The 17,505-nt window shown below is 38.1% G+C and overlaps 2 protein-coding genes and 1 pseudogene across 2 annotated transcripts; 2 read left to right on the top strand and 1 right to left on the bottom strand.

Annotated features, from left to right (window-relative positions):
• The first annotated feature begins 3,047 nt into the window (after window positions 1-3,047).
• LOC108868293 (V-type proton ATPase subunit c1-like) lies at window positions 3,048-4,662 on the top strand. The gene is made up of 3 exons (XM_048575811.1): window positions 3,048-3,222; window positions 3,329-3,614; window positions 4,155-4,662. The coding sequence occupies exons 1-3, from the start codon at window positions 3,141-3,143 to the stop codon at window positions 4,285-4,287; spliced, it is 501 nt and encodes a 166-aa protein (XP_048431768.1). The 5' UTR covers window positions 3,048-3,140; the 3' UTR covers window positions 4,288-4,662.
• A 1,886-nt stretch (window positions 4,663-6,548) lies between these two features.
• Window positions 6,549-8,540, top strand: LOC125473017 (annotated as a pseudogene).
• Window positions 8,541-9,098: 558 nt separating this feature from the next.
• LOC103966724 (kinesin-like protein KIN-7E) lies at window positions 9,099-16,017 on the bottom strand. The gene is given in 15 exon segments (XM_048575516.1): window positions 9,099-9,717; window positions 9,833-10,152; window positions 10,247-11,194; window positions 11,284-11,382; window positions 11,872-12,208; window positions 12,393-12,517; window positions 12,616-12,681; window positions 12,786-12,853; window positions 12,940-13,021; window positions 13,097-13,210; window positions 13,312-13,412; window positions 13,532-13,621; window positions 14,023-14,480; window positions 15,320-15,383; window positions 15,527-16,017. Coding segments are annotated over 13 exon segments (2,889 nt in total). The 5' UTR covers window positions 14,234-14,480; window positions 15,320-15,383; window positions 15,527-16,017; the 3' UTR covers window positions 9,099-9,389.
• Between the last annotated feature and the right edge of the window lie 1,488 nt (window positions 16,018-17,505).

Here is a 17,505-nt window from a genome sequence, read left to right as displayed (position 1 = left end):
GCAAGAGTACGATGATATTGATAAATAGGTTATCATCTTGAACAGGAACTCTCTAGAGGTATGGAAATGAGAGCATATGGGCCATTGATTGAGAAAGGATTGGAATAGATGCCATGATGTGCAATGGGGTTAGCTGAGGGGTCCTCTGCAAGCAGCAGCAGCAGCACATATAGCTGTGTAAATGAGAGCTTTCTAAGGTTTCAGTGGAGAGTCCAAGTCGAATCGATGATGATGATGATGGCAGTGATGATAACGCGTCGTTAGAATAGACTTGTTAGATTGGTTGCTTGTATTGCACAGACATACCTCTTCTGGTTCTAGATACATTTTGCCCCTGATTAGACATGTTGATTTGTGCTTGTTTTTTTGTCAAAAAAGGTCTAATATATTCTTGCTCTCTAGCTCTTACCTCTTTTTCCTTTAGAAAACTTTTTCTAGTCACATGATTTTCTGCAAATAAATGCAAATAAGGTAACAATAACAAAAAGAAAAAGAAAATTTTCTGAAATCATGGCAAAGTTTAATTAGAGGGTTTTCAAATGCAATGGAAGGGGACTTATCACCAAAGGGTATGGAAAGGATCATAGAAATGATTACACTTCACACACTGCTGTCAAAGAAATGTCACTCAGATTTCAAATCCCATTTATAGTTATTTTCTTTTCCCTTTTTCCGGTTATGTTTTTATTAGCTTAAATCCTTCATCTGATATATATGCAGGCCACACCTGCCTCATTAGGGTTTCTGAAACCCTAGACCTGTAAACATCTTCTGGAAGTAATAAAATGATCAGATAGTCAATAATCATAAGAAATTCATCATGCTGTTGGGAAAAACAGATAATAGTCAGCTTTCTTTCAGGGTTAGGAAATAATGTATTTTTCTACACCACAACAAGTTGTTTTAGGCAGACATATGATGAAAGAGGAAGAGCTTTTTAATGTATAATCACAATGCATTCAATGTTAAGCATTGCACGGTTGTTTTAATCCATCAAACCAGTCATAATTATTTGACTTTAAACTGAGTCATTAAAGAAGCAAGAAGATGAAAATAAAAGGTAATGGTACTTATGTGCATGAACATGGTGGTGGTTTTAGTCATTCTTTCCGTAACAAACATGAAATAAAGCAACAAAAATGTCTAAATAAATTTCCAAATTTTATTTCCAACACGACGATAAAAAAATATATATATATATCGTTCCTAATTTATTAATTGTCCTTGTGCATGAGTGATCATTACTAATCGTAATACATGTGAGTCTTATAATGAGTATCACATATATTAGTGACTAAAATCTTACATACACACGAATCAGCCTAGCATTCTCTTAAATTTAAACGTGTGTTAATGCCACTTTCTTTCTTTCTTTTCGTTTTTTCCCCCCTTAATCTGTTAAATGATTAAAGAAGTAATTGCATATTTTTGCCATAAAGTTAGTTTCACTTTACCCTAAAGTATACAAAAAATAGCATAGTTAGGATTTTGTGTTTAATATCGACTTGAATTAGATAACATATTATGAATGTTGAATGAAGAAATGAATTTCATATATTGTCCAAGTTGAAGGTAGAATATTAATTAGTGATGAAGAAAAATTATCCCTCCTAATTTTACAGTATTCGTTGGACTTACAAAAAATAAACATGACTATTCCATCTGCTACGTTTATTTGGATGATAAATGCAAGTTGACATCCATTTATTCATTTGAAATGCATTGAACTTAATGAGTTATTTAATCCAAACAAATCTTGGACATCAAACTAGGCCTTAGACGTGTTTAAAAAGTTGCATTACCAATCCCGACATTATGAATTTAGTGCAATGTTATTGTTGACAATAAGTCCCATATTGATGAGAGAAAGAATCGTACATGGGTTTATAATGCTGCAATTGTGGATGCAAATTTTCGTCTTTTCCTTCTTTGACAAAATTACACCTACAAAACAATCAACACCTTTGGTCAAGGTCAAAAGTCACACGCGGCCACGATGATTTTTTTTTGGGGGGGGGGGGACTTTGGCCGAAAAACCTCCAATGCCAAAGTTAGAATTTAGAGAGAAAAGTGTTTAGGAGAGTTTTTGGGAGTTTTGCAAGAGTGTGTAACTTAGCTTTTTAGACAAAATGGGGTTCAATTTATAGAGCATGGCCAGCCCTCTTTGGGACAGAGAGTGGCCGGCCTTTGGGTATTTTTTGGGGTGTAATGGATGAGTTATTTGGAAATTAATGGATTAATTAGGTAATAAATCCATTAATTGGCCAATTAACTCAATTTATATGGAATGTTTTGAAGGTTATGGAGTAAATACCTTGCAGGGAATATAAGATGAGGATGGATGAAATAATTTTGAATTTGTTACCTATTTTGGGCACTTTTGGCTTGGTTGAGGGATGCTTGCCCAAAAATCTACGTGTCGCCTCTTGATTATTTTTGGCTCCACAGCAATGTTAGAGTTACTCATCCTATTGCCAATTGGTATTATAGTTGAATCACAATTTTCTTCATGGTATTAGAGCATGTTGTCCTATGTGTGAAGCCAAACGGCCAACACGTGTTAGACTTCATCTCATTGTGTAGTTCGCGTGTTTGGCTTAAAAATTTGTCACATATAAAGGGGCGTGTTGAATGAATCCACAACGATGAGAAAATAGATCTTGCATGGGTTTATAAGTAAGTTGAACTACTTCTTAGATTTTCAAATAATTTTATAATGAAACCTTAACTTTATATAACTCGTCCAATGTTAACAATCTGTTAAATTGACCATCAAGTAATCATGTTGTAAATGTGGGCACCGTGGCCTAAAAAAGCCCAAAGATAAACCTCGGTTGGCTTGTAGTTTGTGGGTTTTGTAGGCAATATGATCTAGTTACCCCTCAGAGTTTTAGAAGCCCATTAAAAACCCAATGACCACGTTCTCCATTTTGTCGGGTGACCCCAACTCCATCCATCAGTAGGCCCCACAGAAACTTCAGAGCAAGTGGCACCACTGTCGTAATTCGCAAGCGACAAAACTCGCGTGCGTAAATCCAACTCTCTCTCTCTCTCTCTCTCTCTCTCTCCAATCTCCGCGATCAGAAATTTCCCAAATCTGAGAAACTCCCACCCCAATCGCTAATCGGAACACCGAAAAGATGGCGCCATCCACCTTCAGCGGCGACGAAACGGCACCGTTCTTCGGCTTCCTTGGCGCGGCGGCCGCCCTCGTCTTCTCCTGTAAGTAAACAAGAAAACTCCATCTTTCCCTCCAAATCTAACTCCGATTAAGTTTTATTTCTTCCATAAAATTGATGATTGAGAGGGGCTTTTTGGTTAAATACAGGTATGGGAGCGGCGTACGGGACGGCGAAGAGCGGCGTGGGCGTGGCGTCGATGGGGGTGATGAGGCCGGAGCTGGTGATGAAGTCGATTGTTCCGGTTGTTATGGCGGGAGTGTTGGGTATCTACGGTTTGATCATTGCTGTGATTATCAGTACTGGGATTAACCCAAAGGCCAAATCTTACTACCTCTTCGATGGGTACGCCCACCTCTCCTCCGGTCTGGCTTGTGGACTCGCCGGACTTTCCGCCGGAATGGCCATCGGCATCGTTGGCGATGCCGGTGTTAGGTAAATCTGCTTCCCTCTGTTTCATCTGCTTTGTTTGATTATGTTTTTGTGCGACTAAAGTTTTGATCTTTTGTGGATTTGGCAATAATTGTCTGTTTTGTTGTTATTCATTTGGCTTGAGAATATTTTAGGTTGCTAGAAATTTAATGAATTTTGTATGCAATTGTGAGAGAATTTTAGCCAAACCCTTGTAGAAGAAAGACTACATTTTTACCTTGTTAGAGTGATAAAATTTCGATTGGATGTTCCATGAATTTTCGATTGGATGTTCCTTGAATTTTCGATTGGATGTTCCTTGTGCTTTTGTTTTCGGCTGCCATGTATCCAGTTCCACGAATTTTTTATTGGATGTTCCCTGAACTGTTAGTTTGATCCATGCTTCTGCTGCTATGTTTTTTTGGTTTTGGCTACCTGCAAGTAGTTCATTTGGATTGCTCATCGCTTTCTCCTTGTTTAATTGGTCCATTTTCTTTTTCGACAGAGTGTCGAGTTGATCTATTCGCATTAGAATGTTTGTAATGAAATCGGTTTGGTCTGCAGGGCGAACGCACAACAGCCAAAGCTTTTTGTTGGCATGATTCTGATTCTCATCTTTGCCGAAGCTTTGGCTTTGTATGGCCTGATTGTCGGTATCATCCTTTCATCCCGATCTGGACAGTCCAGAGCAGATTAGAGATACCATTGCTGTCAGCTTCCAATGTGAATGTTGTTGGCACCTTGGTTGCTCGCAGGTTTGTGACGCTCATTCACAATGTGCAGTGTTTCATAGAGTTATTCGTCTTGCGTAGGCGGGAAGAAAGATCCTTTTCCGATTGGAGAATTCCGAGTGAATTGTGTCTGAAATAAAGCTTTTTGTTAGCTGTTTTTTCACCTTCTATTTTTTTTCCTTTTACATATTAGTTCGGTATCATGTAGAAATCGTCCACGGAACGTCGTTTATGTTTCTGATCATCGCATTCAATGGTATTACTACCATTTGATCATTTGTACTAGGAAATGCATAATACTTCAATAACCTTTGGAAACATAATCTCACTTACTCTAGAAAGTCCTCGGTCGCCTTGATTTTTTCAGTGTTCCCAACTTAAAAATTTTGTCCCAAAATCTTCCAAGCTTACACTCGGATTAAAGTTGTGTAACCTTGAAAAAAAATACGCAGACAAAGAATCCCACGTTTTACCACCTACCATGACATCAACTGGAGATTGGAGTTGATTTCGTGGTTGTTTGAGAGAGAGAGAGTGTGTGTGCAGCGGTGAAGAGGGAATTGATGAATTGGATATCCAAAGGCCAAATTTTAGAGAGAAAGTAGTGCCGGGCGAATCGACGACTGCCGGCGAGGGGGTGCTGTTGTCGACAATAACATCACAGTTCCTCTGTTTTCTCCTACAAACGTACCCAATAGCCAACACCCCCGACATCATAGAATGCCACAATGTTGAGACATTTTTTAGTGTGTCGGAAAACGGTCCGTTACACCAATGTCATAATATAAGTGGTTGAATTTTTTTTTCTTTCAAAAATCCAACTACTTGTATAATGACACTTAGTGTATCGGAGACCACGTTTCTATCACACCAAATCTCTCCAGAATGCCCTTTCACTCTTTATTTTTTTCATCTTCCTCCTCTCACGATCCCTCTTTTCAATTTTTGCGTTAGGCTCAGCCACCGAAATTTTTTTCGATGTATCAGGAACACGACTTAGTACAACAGCTATTATTATACAAGCGGTTCAGAAACTATTTTTATTAGGGGTGTATTCAATTGAAATTTAGGGATTTTAATTGATTTATGAATCCTTGGATTTTGATGGAGTTTAATTGATTTGTAGAGATTCCATGTAAAGTTTTGATTCAATTCTTTCGAAATCTAGGTTGAGATTTATGAATGCTTAAAATACACCTACGAAATATCTCAAATTCCCTCGAATTAGTCAACTTTTTAAAATTCTTTAAAATAAATCCCTAATTGAATACATCTGAAATGTTTTAACATATATAAAATCCTAGTTAAATGCACCCGAATTTTTAACGATTTTAATACACTATTTTAAAATCCTGATTGAATACACACTGAATTTCAGAGAAAATTAAAATTCGAGATGAATATCCCTAGATTTATAATCTCTCAGAATTCCAATTGAATACACCATAACAAGTATCCAACTAGTTGTATTATGATACTTAATGTACCGAGTTGTGTTTTCATTACTTTGAAACCTTGCCCAGCTACTAATTTGCCAGTTGATAATTCCAAAAATTAATCTCTTCACCCATATATTTTAGGGTATAACTGGAATATAAGGCCATCTCCAACCGATCTGGCCAAAGAGCTAGTGAGCCTCATTGGGTCAAAACTACCAAATCAGGCCAGCGGGCTGACCATTTCTAGCCAGCCAGCCAGCCCAATGAAAGTTAGGGTTATAAGATTGGGTTACCTCTTAATAAGCGCATTGATTAACGTCTAATTTGTTTCAACCTGTGAAAATCTAAGTTTTTCATCAAAAGCATGTTTTTATCAAATTAGTTTTTCATAGCAGAAATATGTTTGGATTTTTCTCTTATTTTCTGTTAAACTCAAGTTTGGAAGAAAAAAAATAATATAATATAAATGCAAATTAAAGATTGAAATAAAAGACTGAAAGAAAATAAAATTAAGGTTGGAAGATTGGGCTGCTCTTCAAAAGAGCATTGGATAACGTCTAGTACGTTTCAACTGCAACCTGCAATCAAAAGCATCTTTTATCAAATTAGTTTTTTACAGCAGAAACTTTTTGCAAGCCAAAATTTGTTTTGAAATGATAAGATTCCTATTCAATAAAACAAATGCATTTTCGAAATAATTGGATAACAACATTTAATCTCAGCAAAAGATTTTAAAAAAATTTGAAAGTAAAATAATTTTGGATTTTTCTCTTTTTTTTTTTTTTTTTTTTAAGTTAAAAAAAAAGTTTGGAAATATAAAATTTAAGAAATTTGAGGTAGCTGTGTTTGCTACAGGAGACAGACATTTGAGTTTTGGTATCTGCTAGCACTTGAATCTGATATGTTTGACGCCATATATCTGTTTGTGCCAGACTGTTCCATTTCAATGCAGCGAACTTCATTGCAAAGATCTTCCGAATTTCCATCAGACTGTTCTTTGCTCTCCTCTTGATGCAGATTACCATCAACAAAATTAGGAATACCATCTGATAACTGCTGGGAGGAATCAGTGTGCATGAAATTCTTTTCCAAGTCATGAGGTTGGAACTGTGTCTCCTCTGATCTAGTCCTACTGTCTCCAAGACTCAAAAGTTGGCGGGGCTTCTGCGCCAACTCCGCAGCTCCCGCCTCTCCGGCCCTGATATCTTCGACCGCCCCATACGGTACATCCTCGAGCTGGTCGAACTAATCCTCAACGAGATTCAATCCAGGCTGATGAAAAACTCTTATGCTCACATCGTCATCAAGATCATCAACCATTTCAACATCATGTGTTTCGTGCCCCACGGCATCAACCCTTAAGGCTCAGCGATACGTTGATGCAGCTCGAAAATGTAATTGGCAAAGTGTCGTGGCTGACCATACTGCTTAGTTCTGTGAATAGTGAGGACATGGACTGGTCTCAGCTTAACCATGTATCACGTGAGCCACTTCTGTTCCTGATTTGGGAAAAAAATGCTCTCCTTGCTGACACGCGTAATTCGTTCCAAGTTCGATCAGAAGCAGCAGCTACACTTGGTGAGATTTCTCGGCACGATTGCGAACATAGCATCATTGAAGAAGGGGGAGTTGAACCCTTGTTGAAATTCGTGGGAGAGGGTCCAATCGAAGGCCAAGAGAATGCTGTCCGGACTCTGGGGTCACTCGGACATGCCTGGGAAAGCGTCGAACACTGTGGTCCTTGCTGATGTATGCAAAGTGTGGGCAAAAATCCTCCGAGAAGGTCCGATGAAAGTTCAGGCTGCTGTGGCATGGGTGGTGTCAAAGATCGCAGCTAGACACCCCAAATGCCGCGATGTTTTCGTACGGCATGATGTAGTCTACTGGCTCTTGAGCCATCTAGCATTCGAAACTGTTGAAGTAGATGGTAACCATGCCACGAGCAAAACCAATAGTAATGTCAATGGCAATGAAGACCCTGCCACTAAGGCTGCAATGAAAGCTATGGCGACGAGAGCCCTTGCCAAACTAGCCAAAGGGAACTCAGCCATTGTTCCTAGCATCGCAGAATCAAGTGTCCTCTTAATTTTAGTTGTGAACCTAGGAAAGGGTACCAAAGATGTTCAACTGCAATCTGCCGAAGCATTAATGGAGATCACTGCGGTTGCTGAGGAGGATGCTGAACTGAGAACATCTGCCTTGTATCGTAATTCTCCAGCTCGGAAATCTATCGCTGATCAATTAATAATAAAGATCACCGATGAGAAGGAAGATCCGGAGCTCCTGATCCCGTGCATTAAAGCTGTTGGGAATTTAGCAACAACATTTGAAGCAACAGACACAAGGATGATTGTTGACACTCTTCTGCGACTTTTACACGAAACAAACAATTTCGTTACGAAAAATGCTTGCATTGCCCTCACAAAATTTGCATGTACAAGCAACTATTTTTCACGTTGAGGTTTCCACGGCAATAATAATTGCTGGAGCAGCTACGCAATTGATCCGACTTTCTCATATGTTACATTGCGATTCATGTGCCTGGGAGTGAAGAGCTTGCCCAGGCTAAGGTGCTCGCCGTGCTTAAATGGGCTCCCAAGCATCATTATTTTACCGACCATGAAAAACTGAACAAATTATTCTACGCTGCACTGGATGTACCAGAAACTGAAGTTGCTGAGGCTGAAGCTCTCGTGCTCGCCACGTATGGATGGGAGTTGCAACAATCTTATATGACCCCAGCTGAAACACCCTACACACTCTTATATGACCCCAGCTGAAACACCCTACACACTCTTGCAACAATCTTATATGACACTAGGGTCTGTTATATGACCCCAGCTGAAACACCCTACACCCATACGGTACCCTACACACCCTACGTTGGATCTTTATCATTCTCAAGGTTCTAAAAGACGTTAGGCGCTAGTCAGGCAGCATTTTCTTAAATCTAAAAACAGATGTCATATAATCTCTTATGACTAATTAGGCTTTGGTTAGATCATCTAGGCTACATTCTAGGATCTCAAGTAGTCTATTTTCATAAAATGATGAGCCAAATTTTCATTATCTTCTAATAAGACTTAGAGTCAGACATAAGACCAGAAATACGTCAATGCGTGACAAATCTTCCGGGATGTTGTAGGATGCGAGTGTTCGTTTGATCAGTTATACCATGCCGATCGACCAACTACTCACACCCCGCAATATTGAACCTAATATTGGGGAAAACACCTACATAAAGGCAGGTTGTTTCGTTTCTTTTGTCATACGAAATTAGATAGACAGAGAAAAGAGAGATGAGAAGGGCAGAATTAAGAATTAGAAGTGACTGAGAATGGTAAAAACTGTAGCTTGGTGTTCTTTTCTTTTGAGTGTCGATAAGGAGCTTTACGTTACAAGAAACTAGGGAAGCCTTATGCACCATTTCTAGCCTGACCAAATTTACAATCACAACTTTTAACTCAAAAACAAAAATATTACAATCAGAAAGTAGATCCAAAAAAAAAAAAATATACAATCTGAAGAGAGAATATCAAATGGGATATTTGACACAGAATCATAATCCATACGCGAATGGAATTGGACTCGATGAAATTTCTGTACTGGGTGATCAATCTTGCAAAAGCTTACACAAGAGACCTGAAACTTTCTGACCAAAAGTGAGATTTCCGCTTGGTGAGAGTGTCTCGCGGTGCAAACCTGAGACCAAACATCTCCTTGAATGCTTGCTCGGGCTCTACTGAACCTACCAACTTTGCAACAATTGTGGCACTGTCCATGATATGGTCCAGGTTTTGTGTGTTACTCCACAGGAGGTTTGCCAATTGCAACCGCCTATGCTTCGAGTGTAAACTGATACCCCACTTTAGGTAAAGGTTATTTCTTTCATCCTCAGAGAGTCGCCTTCGCATTTGCTTGCTCAGCATGTGTCTCTCACTAGTCAAAGCCTTCATGCTATTTACAGAATAAAACATGTTTTAAGTCGACCAATGCAGGCAATATGTAACAAAGTTAAAAGATATCATAAGAATCTGCAACCTCTATTCTAGATCAGTGATAATGAACGTACCTTGAAGTGGGTGTTAGAGTTTGGCCATCTTCCAGAGTCTGATTTCCACGCGAAAATGTGTCTTTGAGGAAGGACAATCTCCTGACCTCAACCTCCATGTAAATCGAATCACTTGGGTCACCTTTAAATAGGAGGAAGAAGTAAGTCCTGTGAACCAATGACACATTGCAGGCATCCCAAAGTTTAATGATCTCTCTTTGCAGCTTGTTAAATTCTGAAGGCCACCTTGAAGGGCTTTCGTCATCAATGGGCATTGGGTCCAAGCCAACATCTTTTACATCCTTTGGAGATGGTACGGGCATTGAATCCGTCTCCGGTACCTGCAACACGAGACAATCCATGTTAGAACTATAATTAATCAGATTGTTTACAACTTCTCCTTTTTTGTGAAGCAATATAATCAAAATCACTCACCACAGAATCAGCAAGTTGAGTATTGCATTGTATATCGGTCGTCTCCTCTGTTCCTTCAACTAAAGTACTGCTTTCAGTTACCTTGTCATTAGTTGTGGATTTTGTATCCGGTGCTTACGCTCATCAATAACTGCATCTTCTTGCAGAAGCCTGAGAAGCATTTCTTGATAGCCTTTCAGTCTCAGCACCATAGTTCAGTGAAGGAAGTTTCTTTTGGAAACCCTCGGGCCTTCCTATAAATTTTTTCTCAAACTCAATAGCAGGTGTGCTCTCATTCGTCTCTACCAACTCAAGCCACCATGGAGACGAATTATTCATAAGCCTTGCTTTGCAGCTTCTACTCCTCAACATCACAACAGAGGGGCAAAACACATCTTTCTCGGGCAGCCATTGAGGTGTCCTTTCAGAAGATGGAACTACAAAACCTTTTTGTTTAGGTAGGGGTGACTCCAATTCCTGATTTGTGCCATCTCCATTTTCGACTGTGGTCAGTCCTGAGGTAGCTGTATTTGCTAAAGGAGACGACATATTTGAGTTTTGGTATCTGCTAGCACTTGAATCTGATATATCTGACGCTACATATCTGTTTGTCCCAGACTCTTCCACTTCAATGCAGCGAACTTCCTTGCAGAAATCCTCTGAATTTCCATCAAAATGTTCTTTGCTTTGCTCTTGATGCAGATTACCGTCAACAAAATTAGGAATGCCATCTGATAACTGCTGGGAGGAATCAGTGTGCGTGAAATTCTCTTCCAAGTCAGGAAGTTGGAACAGAGTCTCCTCTGAACTAGTCCTACTGTCTCCATCAGAATACTGAGAGGTGCCAAAAGATCTCACATTGTTGGCTTGGCCGCGAGAGACGGCCAGAACAGGCGCACCTGCCTTTTGCATTTCAAAGTCCCATGAAGCTTGCCCACGCAATTTGGGGTAATAACGTTCCAGATCCTCCTACAATTATGTGAAAAGAAATTCAAATTAGCACAGACGGAGCAAATTGTAGTGAAATAAAATTCTTCAGTTTGTTTTAGTACACATACTTCTGATGGTTTATCATCTCCAAGCACTCGCACCAGATCCTTAACCTGAGATTGAGCAAGGTCTCGTTGCTGAGTTAGCTCCGATACCTCTTTTTTGAGCTGCATAATGAATAAACAATACCAAAAGGTTTAGATAAGAAGAAGGAATCTGAATCATGAATAGGAAAAACTGTACTATGCCTCATGCATATGAGAACCACGGAACAAAGGACAATCAAATTGACATGGTTTCTGACAAGGTGAGCACAAGTGAAGATGTTCAGAGATTTCCGCATGAGAGGACTCGAGAATCATGACACATGACTACAAGTAACTAACATCGAGAAACATGCTTCATCAAATTGTGCAAAGACCAGAAAGAAAATATTTGTAGGTAATTGCATATTAAAGAGTATAATTCACCTTAGCTTTCCATAGTTGGAATAACCTGGCTTTTAAATTTTTTCGTGAATCTGTGATCTTTTAAGAGGTCAGCATAGATACTGGCCTTTGTTATGTGTTTCTTTGCCCGGTTTTAGATATGTTAGGGATAGGTATCAAATGCATTTTTGAGGATCTGACAGATAATAATAGGAGCCTATTCGTTACCTTTTCAATTTGAAGGTCCTTTTCTCTCAGTAATGTTGAAGAATCAGCTGAAACAATTTTGTGTCCTGAACCTCTCAACTCATTCTCTAGTCTAGTCAATTCTTTTTGCAAATGCTTCACCAATGCTTTATCTGACATGACCACGTTAACTTGTGCGCTTGTTGTCACTTCTTTAGCACAGCTTGCAAATAAGAGGGTATTTCTTGATTGCTCAACATGGCTATGTGCAGGACTCATGGTACAGATGATGGCAGTTCTAGCATTTCCTCCCAACGAGGACTGCAGTATGCGGGTTAGCTTTGAATCTCTGTAAGGAACATGCCCACTTCTTCCCTTGCTGCATGAAACCACAGTATTGAACAATTTCGTAAAAATTCTTATTATGCTAGAACTTCATTTTACATGAACTAATACAAAGAATCAATAGGAATAATAAGACTTGACATTCAATTGCACAAAGTAGAATAAATTTTTGCAAAGACCATAACTGAGAAAATGAAAGACAAGCTACTCAAGCTGACCTGAGCTTACGGATAACAGTACCCAGAGTTAGTAAACTGCGATTTATGTGGCAACCCTCCTTCAACCTTGCTCCAGCTGATAACGTCTGGGATGCACGTTCACTTCCAGCAAGATCGACAAAGTTCTGTACAGTAAAGAATTATATCATTCAGTTGTTATCCTTTATTCCTTTAGTCATGATTATTTATTCATTTTTTTTCTTTAATATCTTTTAGTACTTACCACAACAGCAGTAAGGGAGCTTGATTTGTCATAGCCAAGAAACTCACGCGCTGAACTTTCAATGACCTGATAAAACCACAGCATATTAGACTCTTGAGGTAATTTAACATAATTATTAAGCAAGCAACTATTTCTTAGCCAACGAAAAAACAGTGTGATATTAGTCGTACCAATCTGAGAATCTGATGAGATCTGGAGCTTGCTTCATTTAGGGCTGTTTCCCCTATCTGTCTTTGAGCTGTGGAATTTATCAAGACATTGTTTGAATTTTCAATCATAGTCATGTGGGAACTTTGAAAGACATACTACTTAAGGCATCCTTACCTTCACAGACAGATAGAAGTTCTTTGAAATGGTTCCAGTCCGTTAGAGTTTCCTCGGTGAGTTTCTCAACAATTGTACCTCTCTATTTAAAAGGCCAACAATTAGTACATGAAACCTACATATAGGAGTTTTAAAGCATATCAAAAGTGATACTTACCTCTGGATCATCTAGAAGTCTAAGCGGAGTGGTATCTGCACTAAGGAGGTCCCTAACAGATTCGTTGTAGATCTCCAGGGCAGAGAACTTCAAATTGAACTCTCTCTCCGTGTGCTACATATAATACAGATAATTCATCAAATATGGAAAACCAAAGACATTAATGAAATGCAGAAACAAAAGAAAGAAAGATTCTTAATATGTCTATAAATTACCTTCTCTATGTAGTCATATATATCCGCAACAGTGTAATCCGTAATTGCACTCATGGTATACGTCTTTCCACTGCTTGTTTGTCCATATGCAAAGATACTTGCTGAAGGGAGATTACCACAAAAACATGTTTAGGTATTACTCCAAATCTTCAGCTAAAAAAACCTGTTAATTAAATAAGAATAATGACAAAGAAAGGAAAGTAAAATATCTTCGACTTACAGTTTATACCGCTGACAACTGAGAGAGCAACTCTCTTGGCTCCTTCTTCATACACCCGCCTTGTGGAGCAGTCAGTCCCAAATACTCTGTCTGGTACCATGACAGGGAAAAAATACAGATTAGAAGAGTAATAACATGTTAAATCTAAATCCATGTGACACAATTGTAACAACAAAGGGTAAGCAAAATGCTTTACCAACAAATTAACGAAGATATATAGATGAAACAAAAGTCTGGACAGATTCATTAGTATTAATATGACAAAATTTACAGAAAATGATCTCAGCAAATGTAGGCGCAAGAGAAAAAAAAGATGATTGAAATCAAAACATTTCTGAAACTCCTACTGATGGAAACTAATTCTTCACAAACCGCTAAATGGCCATGTAATCTAAAATTCAAAGTCCGCAATACTCGATGAATTTAGGCAAAAAATCAGAATGCATCACCAAGGATATCTAATTTTATAAACCTGCAATGTAAGCACTTACCAAATGAGTAGGCAGTTGGGTACATGGAGCGTTCCGAAACTGAAAGATTGTTCCTGTATATGATAGTTGTGTCATTAATGCATTCCCAATCCGACACATCATTTCTAGCAGTCTCCTTCTCAACCAGAGGCCGCAGCCGGACTGAAACCAATATTCTCTCCCCGTGGCCAGCTGGCTCTTGCATTGGCTCCTCGCCATCAACGGCCACCATCTTTCACTCTTACCCTACCTTCTTCCAAAATCCACCTCCAAGCAAGATTGATAACAAAACTATATACCAAGTATCCAACACATTCCTCTAAAAACCATCAATCATTGACTCTTCTATTCAGCTCCCAACAACGTTCCTTTCAATTCAACAAAATGCTTTATGTTCCCAAATGCTCAAGAAAACAAATGTGCTGCTGGGTTTCCAAAGAACACAATGGCCAACCTAGTTATACACGGACAATCGTCATCTGCAATTAACAGACCAATCATTTGTCAGTGCTGATTCACCGGCATTTCGTTCCGCGTTTTGTCTTGACCATAATACAAAATCTCTTCCAAAATCCAATTTATATTCAGAAATGTGAAAGACAAACACATACCCAACACAAAAACAAACAGTGGCTCTCTATTATAATCGAAAGTTTGGATTTTTCCGACAGGGTAGCCGAACCCAGGCTGTCAAAAGTGCTTATTATAATCAAAACCTGTTTCTGATTAAAAAAGTGCTTTTCCAAGAATCAAAGAAAGACCAGAGAAGGAAAAACACAAACTTTTAATATTTATGTTTTAATCCTTAGGTTCAGAATTCAGAGTCACTTTCAAGGAATGTTTTCCAAGTTTAGAGAGAGAGAGAGAGAGAGAGAGAGAGAGTTAATGGCGGTGGTGTGAATTGTCAGATTTTTTCTGAGGAAACCCATGGTTTTTGGATGCTTCCATCTTTCTAAATTTGGCTCTGTACAGAGAAATCCAAAGAGCACTCCCAAACCCACATTTCCCAAAAACAGAACACTCAAAATTCAAAAACATCCAAAAAAATCACTAATCTTCTCGGTAATTGCCACACCATGCCAACAAATTCGACCCAAAAATCATCCAATTTCTGGATTATCCAAAACCCCAAATTTAGAAATTTCCCCAAAAATGTAACTCAGAACGCTGTCACTACATATTCACTAGAAATCGGAAAAAAAAAATCGAAAAAAAATAATCAATTCAGTTACAGTATAAATATATTCAGCATTACCAAACATAGAAATCGATCAGCAATCAGAAAATCCAGAAGCAAAACATTTTAAAATTCTCTTACGTTCTGCAATTTGCGACCGCCATTGTTGAAAGCTTGAAGCTTCAAAGCGATCACCACACAGTCACTAGAAATTGGAAAAAAAAAAATTCCCAAAAAAGCAAAAAAAAAGCAATTAAATTACAGTGAAAACACACTCAGCATTACGAAACATAGAAATCGATCTGCATTTCGAAAATCCAGAAGCAAAACACGTTAAAATTCTCTTACCTCCTGCAACCTAAGACCGCCATTGTTGAAAGCTTGAAGCTCCAAAGCGAACAATTTTTCTATAATATTTTGTGAAGAAAAATGTGTGAGTGGTTATGGCGTCGACTTCTGTGATAATTGACTGTTGCTTTCGGAGCTGCTGCGACAAATCATTGCTGGCCTTTGAATAAAACTACCGCGCTAACGCAGAAACGAGTGGCTACCCGGGGGCCGGGACCGGAAGGGAGGAGGGTGTTGAAATGACTGATTTGCCCACAACACTGCACCTAATTTGCGTGGCAACCAGGGCTAAAAGAGAAGGGCATTGAATAATGGTCGCTGTAAATTCGGTGGAGCACATGAGAAGTCGTGCTTCTTCTGTTCTAACTTTCGAAAGTAAACTCCCGAAATGCTTTCCACCGCCCATGTTAAAAGTCTCTTAAAATAAATAGACAGAGAAAATTTACAATATCGTAGCGGGAAAAAATCGAGCAGAGGATCCGAATCTAATACGAATAACATTATATAAAATAAGATTCCGAAAGTTGAAATCGAATCCGAGACTTTGCGTGCAAAGAAGAATTATCTAAATTAATTGTTCTTGAAATATTTTTAAAGTAGTTCTTATAAATTCTAAACCCGTCACTAAACATGTGCAAATGGATTGCAAATTCGTTAGCAAATGATAACCATTGACTTGAACGACATTCATGGTTGACGAAATTATTTTGTATTTTCTTATCATCCTATTATGCCCACTCACATGTTTTTTCCAGTATATTATTAATATTTTAAAAGATCATAATCCTTTTTTTTTTATTGAAAAAGATCCTAATCGTCGAACTAATATTAAAAAGGTTCCTTAACTATAAGGTTTCTTCAACCATAATATACCAATTAAAATTCTTAATTAATAATAAAAAAAAAACAGGTTGAACTTAACCAAATACGAGTAGTAATAGTTCATTCTTCACAAAGTAGAAATCAAGTAATGGCCATCTAGGGTTTTAAAAAAAATCCTTACAATAAATTGATTTTCAATGTTTAAAGTTAATAAGTGGCGAATTGTCTTATACTATGTTTGGATGAGGCAAATAAACTTAAATTTAGACAAAGATAGAATTTACAAATTGATAGGTTAGCCAAACCATAAAATTGTACATATTCTAGAAAATAAAATTCGTACTTTGAATTTTATCATTTTTTTAGGCTAGTCAAACAATAAAATTTGCAAATTTTAGAAAATAAAATTTCATCATTTCAACTTATGTCATTTTAAAATTTCTTAATAATTTTAAATTTATTCACCCACGAGCAGCGTTAATGATGAATAGAATTTTCCTCTCAATATATTCAGAGTTCAAACAATTTTTCCCATCGCTTCTAATACAACAGTAGTCATTATTCAATATTAATGCCACACATCACATGGGTAAGGTTTGATGGATGGATCCCATATGTATATTATGTCCATATATAAAATATCCACAGAAAAAAAAGAGTCTAATAGATGAAAAGAAATTGTGGCATGCAGCCATGCAGGCTTTAGTTACAAAATAAAAACTCAGATGGGGAGCTTTTTATAGTTTTCTCCCGATGGGAGAGGCAAAGAAAAAGCTGCAAAACGATGAGTATGGCTGTATGGGGACCGCTTTCTCCTTGACCCGAAAAAGAGTAAATAATAATGTATAATGCATGCACGAGGTTGAGACACACCATGTGAATTGGAGAGAAGAAGAAGAACAAAGTGCAGGTTAAACATTCGTCCTTGATTAGCAGGACCCCATCCATCCGTCGAAAAACTCCACAGAAAAAAACATATGAAAAGGAAAGTTAATGTAGCACCAAAATAACTACTAATGATGGAATCCAAAAATAATATTTAATCGTATATCAGGGAGTACTAGATATATGCAATGAGCACGCAGATTCATTCGACTGAAATTGCATGTGCTGGCACTAACCATTTTTCCATTTTTTTCAGCTTTATATTCATTGTT

This window comes from the organism of the source record quoted next, unplaced genomic scaffold (assembly GCF_019419815.1).
Source record: "Pyrus x bretschneideri cultivar Hongxiangsu unplaced genomic scaffold, Pyrus_bretschneideri_v1 Contig8, whole genome shotgun sequence".
Lineage (NCBI taxonomy): Eukaryota > Viridiplantae > Streptophyta > Magnoliopsida > Rosales > Rosaceae > Pyrus > Pyrus x bretschneideri.
The sequence above is the reverse complement of the archived record's forward strand: the minus strand, read 5'-3'. Positions and strand labels throughout refer to the sequence as shown.